This window comes from Papaver somniferum, chromosome 2 (assembly GCF_003573695.1).
Source record: "Papaver somniferum cultivar HN1 chromosome 2, ASM357369v1, whole genome shotgun sequence".
NCBI classification, from domain to species: Eukaryota; Viridiplantae; Streptophyta; class Magnoliopsida; order Ranunculales; family Papaveraceae; genus Papaver; species Papaver somniferum.
In genome coordinates this window covers 80,698,264-80,706,289 of record NC_039359.1, presented here as the reverse complement: position 1 = coordinate 80,706,289, position 8,026 = coordinate 80,698,264, and the positions used below count along the sequence as shown (strand labels likewise).

Below are 8,026 nucleotides of genomic sequence, written 5' to 3'. Positions count from 1 at the left end.
ATAGAGCAACCCATTTCCCATAGATTTTACAAAAGTAGTGAATTTCTTTATATAATTGACAAATACAACTTAAGAAGAAAAACTCCCCGATGTGGGACTAAAAGCTTTATATAGTTTCTTAAAACTACTAAAAATTGGAAACTCCACGATGTGGGAGTAAAAAGTTTCATTCACAAAATAAAACAATAAATTATAATTTTTTATTAAAACTTTAAAAAATTATTTTTTTATTAATTGTTTTCCAACAGTCTCCTTCCATGAAAAAATGTTGTAGGCTCTTTTCTGCCCATTTAGCTGTTTCAAGAAGAAGTATTGCTTATACTTGATCGGCATAAGTTGCCTTGATTGCCCCAGACCTGAATCCCCTACGTGCAGTTGCAGAATTAGGCTGAAATGTCAGTCAGCTATGGGAGGGACCCAGGAGTAGTCTGCTGCACCTGGAGTCCACTCCCGACTGCTAAATTGTTTTAAGCTGCTCACGTGTAACGCACCCAGGAGTCATGCTGCTTTTTCTATAATGTCAGATATACCCCCTTAAAATGTCTTTCTACCTACATTCGGTTTGAATTTTTCCACACTGAGCTCTCCATTAGGCCGAGGATATTTCAGTCATTTAAAGCGTAACCCTGCACATCCACGTTCATTCCAAAAAAGTCAAACTGTTATCACTTGGTACTGGAGAATGAAGTTCTCATTCAGAATTCAGACAGTCTTTATTAAGATCACCACCACCCTTCTTCTTTTTCTTCTAAATTTGGTACAGGGAGATTTCAATGGCAAGGGCAAATCATCATTTGGTTAGCATGATCTTGAGTTTTTTTCTTTCTTCCGCAGCATTACAGTTCAACAGCATTCATTGTGTTACTACTCTTGATAGAAACTCATTTCCTCCTGAATTTGGTATTGGTTTCAGTACTTCTGCTTATCAAGTAAGTACCTTCAAACTTCATTATTCAAGGCACCTTCTTATTTCATTATTCTTCAACATTCTTTTACTTACTTTGTATGCAATAAAAAAAAAGGTTGAAGGAGCAGCTCATGAAGATGGAAGAGGACTTAGCATCTGGGATACTTTCTGCTCAATTCCAGGTATACCCAGGTTTCTCAAGTCTAGTTTTTCTTTTAAAAAATCATGTACCTCGAGTTGTGTCGGTGCTTGTCCTGTAGATATGTGCACAGTTTGATTTAAACATGTGGTGCTCAGTGATCCATGATATTCGCATTTCAGATCAAGCACCGTCTTCAAAAGATTTCTTCGGGTTTTCATCCTATAACAACTTTTTTTTTTTTGGTGCAATTTATTTTTTCGATTTGGTTTTCATTATTAGTATTCTTTGTGAATTACTCCAATTTACAGGAAAGATTGTTGGAGGAGGAACTGGAGATGCAGCAGCTGATGTTTATCATCGTTACAAGGTATGGTAGCCCAAACTCACATTTGCATTTGACTCCAGTATTGGATGCAATACCAACTAAGGCTCCAATTTGATGTGCATCTCATTTTCAGGAAGATGTACAAATTCTCAAGGACTTGGGGACAAATCTTTACAGGTTTTCAATATCTTGGTCTAGATTATTCCCAAGAGGATCTACAAGACATGGACAAGTGAACCCGAAATCCGTTCAGTATTACAACAATCTCATAAATGAGTTAATTCAGAATGGTATAAAGATGACATTGTAGTGGTAATAGAAGATTGTTATCTGATCAAATTCTCAATAGTACTAATCCGTTCTTTGTTTACTAGGTATTGAACCTATGGTGACGATTTTTCATTGGGATGTGCCGCAAGTTCTTGAGGATGAATACGGAGGTTTCAGAAGCAAGCGGATACTGTAAGATTGACAAGCGCGATACAGTTGTAGTTCTTGAGGATTTACTTGTTCATTTATTCATAGTTCTAATTGGTGGCTATATTGTCATTGTTTCATTTACTCCAGAGATGATTATAGCGAGTTTGCAGACTTTTGTTTCAAAGAATTTGGCGACCGGGTGAAGAAATGGGTGACGGTAAACGAACCGTCAATATTTGCAACTCATGGTTACCAAAATGGTATAAACGCTCCTGGGAGATGCTCACCAAATTTTGGAAACTGCACGGAAGGGGATTCCGCAAGGGAACCTTACATTGTTTCGCACAATCTTTTGCTTGCTCATACGCGTGCGGTCAAAATCTACCGATCTAAATATGAAGTATGTGTTCTCAAATAATTTGACTGATGTGCATATTAAAGACAGTCAGTGGTGAAGATTGTAGCAGTGTAGGATAAGGCTATTCTGTGGTGTAGGATAACATCCTGTGCTGCTACAATCTTCACCACTGACTCTGTCTTTACATATTACTTGTATAAAAGTTTTATAAGCTGATGGTTTTGTATTCCTTGTGATGAAATAAACAGAAAATGCAAAAGGGAAGTATCGGTATCTCCTTGCACTCGGACTGGTATCTGCCTTATTCATCTTCTAAATTGGATGCTGATGCAACTCAGAGGGTTATTGACAACACACTAGGCCTGTACGTAGATTATTTATCTTTGTGTTTTAACAGTTTGGTATTTGATCCTCCATAACTGATAGTGTTTTTTTCATGTCACAGATTCTTGGACCCGATAATGTCCGGTGACTACCCTTCATCAGTGAAGCGAATTGTAGGAGATCGGTTGCCAGTATTTACAGAACAAGAATCTATTGATATTAATGGCTCTTTCGACTTCATTGGGGTGAATCATTATGTTACAGTTTATGTCATGGACAATTCTACGGCCCTTCCTCCGTCTGAAAGCAGTGATTATCCCACACCTGACGACCCCCAACTCCCAGATACTTTTGCCATCACAACAAGTACATTTTCTCCTCTAGTTTGTGTTAACTGTGTTTGCAAATTCTTATTGGTTTTAGTTTTTTTTTAAAAGCGAGGTCTTAATGCATTGCAGGTAGGAAGGATGGAACTGAGATTGGACCTAGTGTAAGTATAAACTGAATTTATGGTGTCTGGTTTTTACATTTTTCTTCTTCTTTTTTTTATTAAAATGGTCAGCGCAGGGACTCAAATTACTGACTGCAAGAATGAGAGTCAGCCCCCTGGCGAACAGAGCTAATCCCAGTTGGTTATATGAAAATTAAGCTGCAAACAGTTATCAACATGTCTCACTGCTAGTTGCGGTGTAATGCAGGAAGGAGGAGTCACATATTGGAGAGCATATCCTCGAGGACTAAAGTTACTTCTGAATTATATCAAAACAAAATACCGAAACCCTCCAGTTTATGTAACTGAAATAGGTCTGCACAAATCAATAATGACTAACATGAGTTTTGCAGTTTGATTTAGTGGCTACTTCGACTGAACTTTTTGCTTACAAACTTTAACGATTTTGTATTAACAGGTTACGTGGCTTTAGATGAAGGACAACCACTCGAGAACATTCTCAACGACACTGACAGGATTCAATTTATCGAGGATTCTCTAAGATATACGCTTGAGTCTATGAGGTAGCATTCTCTAACATTCTCAAAGCCTATGCACATACATATGGAAGTTTTAGCACACACTGCCACATTAATTTATTTTAAAATTTTGTGTCACCTCTTCTTGTTTTGATGCAGCGAGGGAGCTGATGTCCGAGGCCTTTTGTTATGGTCATATATCGATAATTTTGAGTGGGACAGCGGTTATCCATTCCGTCTAGGACTATATTATGTCAACTACACCGATATGCAGCGCATCCCGAAAGCATCAGCATTTTGGTTCAGAGATGCTATGAATCTCAAACTAAGGAAGAAGACAACAATCATGGATCCACCTCTTCAATTCGGAAGATTACCCTATACCAGTAGATCATCATCTTCGTAATAAATGAACCTTGGAAATTCACTCAAGGTCAACACACATTTTTAGTATCAACATTCGACACCCTCAAAACAAGTCATCCAACAGAGGTCCAGGATTTTTCTTTTTTGTTTACAGATTATAGTGTTAAACCATTGCTGTTAAATATGGAGAAAGATAATGAAATTTTGTTGTAATTCAGATAATAGTTGTACAAATTTGAAGCACATGAGTTGTATTGCGCATTTGGTTGCTAAAGCTAAATAAAGGTTGTGGCTTGGTGCTCCTGAGTTTCTAATTTGGATGGGCCTGTTACAAACTTTCTTTTTGTAAGAAGCCCATCCAATTCATGGATAACGTTCTTTTGACCGACTAAAGAGACATCGATTGGAAATCATTGAACTATTTTTCTTGCATAATCTTTTGTTTGAGTTATTTCATAGTATGAACAATGCGCGGGCACATACTACCGAATGCAATTATCCATGACATGGGTGTGGATGAATATTCAAACTAGTTCACATGGTGGTACATGTCACAACCATGGGTGATCTTTAAAACTTGTAACAATCCTCCCTTTTTTCAGGGTATTAAAAAAATGTCAATTTCTGTTCAAATTCTTATCTTTTTAACAAACTAAACAATAAACTAGTATATCGTAGCTGCCTGCTATACCGAAAATCTTACTACAAATAGAGAAGCAGTACTACACTTTATATCTTCCATCAGTCGATCGATCATCATTATATGGCCTCCAAGAGTTCATCTTCTCCTATGTTGGTTGGTCTACTTTTTGCTTTGGTCGTCCTCTCTGCAAATTTGGGTAAGTATTTCCCTCTATTAAGCTTGGTATTCTTAGCGTTTACGTGTACGACCATCCAACAAAGAACTAATAGTGTTGTTTTCTGTGTAATATATATTGTAATGCAGAGATGGCATCCGCATTTGGACTTTCAGCCTTAAGCCGTTATATCTTCGCACTGGTCATAGACCAGATTACGAAAGATATTCAGAGGGAATTGCCCTGGACCATGCTCTTTGCGGACGACGTGGCCCTGATCGGAGAGAGTAAGTCAGATTGTCTGGAGACATGGAGGAAATCCCTAGAAACAAAGGGCTTCAGACTGAGCCGATCTAAGACGGAATACTTGAAATGCCCCTTCGGTACGACGACGACGTCTTGCTGGCAGGTCAAGTGGTCCCCAAAAAAGACTCTTTCCGGTACCTGGGATCAGCCCTACATAGCAATGGAAAAATCGACCTCGATGTCCGGCAGCGCATCCAGATAGGATGGGCTAGATGGCGACAAGCATCTGGTCTCCTTTGCGACAAAAAGGACCTCTCAAACTCAAAGGCAAGTTCCACAAGACGGTGGTCAGACCCGCCATGCTATATGGTGCGGAGTGCTGGGTGACCAGAGAAGAACATCGTAGGAACCTGCACTCTGCGGAAATGCGCATGCTCCGTTGGACATGCGGTGTCACTCGTCGCGATAGGATAAGGAACGAGGACATCCGTAAAACACTAGGAGTCGCACAAATCACAGAGGTGGTGCGCAACCGACGCCTGCGCTGGTTCGGACGTCTAGTACAGAACGACTGGCGTCCAATACACGAAGGAATCAGGAACATAAGAAACATACAACCAGGCAAGGCAAAGGTCGGTCGCCCAATTAGAAGATTTGGGAAGAATCAGTTCGCGAGGATCTAGGAAAGATACCACTGTCTCCAGACATCGCGTCCGATAGGAAAGCATGGAAAATCGCAATCCATGTGAAGGAACCCTGAGGTGCTCACTTAGGTCCCCTTGTACCTCGGTTCCGGATGTTAGTGCACACGTTAACCCTATCCCGATGCACCCTTAGACTTCGGATCTCGGTCCTTAGTCAGTCCTTACTAGCCACGGTAAGCGTCGATGGGGTAAACACTAGGCCCGGAAGGGGCCAAGGAATTAATTACTCCCTGTGCCTACAACGCACTGGGTTCGTACTTCAACTTGCGTACTCGCTAAATGTCCTCTAGGCGGGAATCGACGGACTGCGCCAACGTGTAGCGATCTCATCGAGTGTGCGTAGATACGGAGTCAAGCATTATGAGACAAGTCAGGAGGGATACACTTTGTTCCCCAGACAACAAGATCTCCGCTTCTCCGTACATCTACGACGATACATAAACCTACATTGGCCAGTCCACCACAATCTTCAACTACGGAACAAAAGTCACATTGGATACCGTTGGTGGCCGGGACGGAACAACGGCTTGATGGACTAAGCCTGGGCGGCTGTCCCGAACTGGACAGCATCAGTCGGGCTGGATGTACAAGGTAGGGGTGTCATCGGGGAAGCGGACTAATGCGGAGATTAAAAACGAGACAGAAAGCCGAACTATCGGCATCGAGAAGGGTCGAGCGAAGAGTGTTCCCCTTGGCAACAAGGGCGCTGAGGCGGTCTGGGCACACCGGCGGGACATCAAACGTCTGCAGCACTCACGGTCTAAACGGTGCGATTAGCTCCCGCCCAAAACCACCCAACCCGAGTAAAGGGAACAAAGGGTGATTTTCACTTTTCACTTATGCTTGTGTCCTCGATCTTCTTGGATTAAGTATAAATGGTTGCTCATGTTGCTTTGCATGAATAAACTCCTACTAGCTACCACATATCCACTCCCTAATTAAGGTTACGATGAAGCAACAACACGTACATGCATGGAAGCTTTAATTACTGCTGTGTACGTATTAGTGTTGGTTTATGTTAAGAAAATAAATATTAGCAGCATCATATAGCTGTTTAAGAGATCTTATCTGAAATTTGTATGACAGAATTGATGGCCACTTATATGGTGATCAACAACTGTTAATGTGTATTTCCCTTTCCTATGCTTGATTATGATAATAAAAAGGGAAAAATATCGTTTCTTTGGGAAAACACATTTACTGTTTGGCCCATAATAATTTAAAAATATAAAACAGACAAAATTATCCTTCTGTGTTAATTTTTACTTATTTTCTTGTAGCAGTTCATTCGTCAAAATGAACTCCTGTTAATTTCTACTTATTTTTTCAGAAAACATATAAATCAGAGTTCATTCCAGAAATGAACTCCATATAAAAACCTAAAAAACAGAGTTCATTCCAGAAATGAACTCCATATAAAAACCTAAAAAAAGCAGAGTTCACTCCAGAAATGAACTCCATATAAAAACCTAAAAAAACAGAATTCATTCCAGAAATGAACTCCATATAAAAACCTAAAAAAACAGAGTTCATTCCAGAAATGAACTCCATATAAAAACCTAAACACACAAATCTTCATCTTCTTCATCATCTTCATCGATTTCATCTTAAGCAGCAGCAACAACAAAACACATAAATCTTCATCTTCAAACAACAACACCAGATTTCTAGGGTTTGACGAGTTAATCTTCAATATCAACATATTTCAAGGGTTCATCTTCAACAACAAACACCAGCAAAGAATCATATTTGACGAGTTCATCTTCAACAGCACACAAGTTCATCGTCGTCTTCATCAGCAGATTTGAGTTCGTCATCTTCAAACGTCGTCTTCATCTTCAACAGCAAACAAACACGAGTTCAGATCTAAAAAATCTTCAAATACAACATCGTCTTCGTCGTCAACAACGACGAGTTCATCTTCAACATCTTTAAAAGATGCATCAGCAGATAAAATCTTCAAAAAAATTGTTTACATCTTCAAACGGTAGCATGGAAAAAATAAAAAGAAAAAAAAAGAGAGAAATTCTAGATCTGAAAATATAGGAGAGGGAAAGTAAATCTGAGAATGATGTCTTCTCTCTTACTTTTTGACTATATATATGTTCCTAATCTAAAAGGGTATTTCTGCCACTACAAGATGACAATTACATCATCAATGACATCATCCAAGGACCAAACCATAATTTGTAGGACCAAACTATAATATATTTTGCCAAAAAGGACCAAACAGACAGTTGACTGAGTCAACTAAACCAAACTCTCTATAATATATTATTTCTAGGACCATATGATATTTCCTACTAATAAAAACTATGATTTTAATTAATCATTTTAGTAATTCTTACTAATTTGGAGGTTACCTAGTGCAAATATTATATGCATTGCAGGCACGGACAGAGCCAAGTTTTCTGAAATAGGAGATGCAAATAAACAAAGTTAGGCGTGTAAAGTAAAACTTAAACTTA

At 39.3% G+C, this 8,026-nt stretch overlaps 1 protein-coding gene across 1 annotated transcript; it reads left to right on the top strand.

Moving 5' to 3' along the window:
• Positions 1-701: 701 nt before the first annotated feature.
• Positions 702-4,114, top strand: LOC113348170 (beta-glucosidase 24-like). Its single transcript, XM_026591874.1, has 12 exons — positions 702-929; positions 1,023-1,089; positions 1,358-1,416; positions 1,508-1,664; positions 1,749-1,836; positions 1,942-2,194; positions 2,401-2,516; positions 2,598-2,842; positions 2,935-2,966; positions 3,175-3,280; positions 3,385-3,490; positions 3,605-4,114. The coding sequence occupies exons 1-12, from the start codon at positions 774-776 to the stop codon at positions 3,849-3,851; spliced, it is 1,632 nt and encodes a 543-aa protein (XP_026447659.1). The 5' UTR covers positions 702-773; the 3' UTR covers positions 3,852-4,114.
• The last annotated feature ends 3,912 nt before the right edge of the window (positions 4,115-8,026 follow it).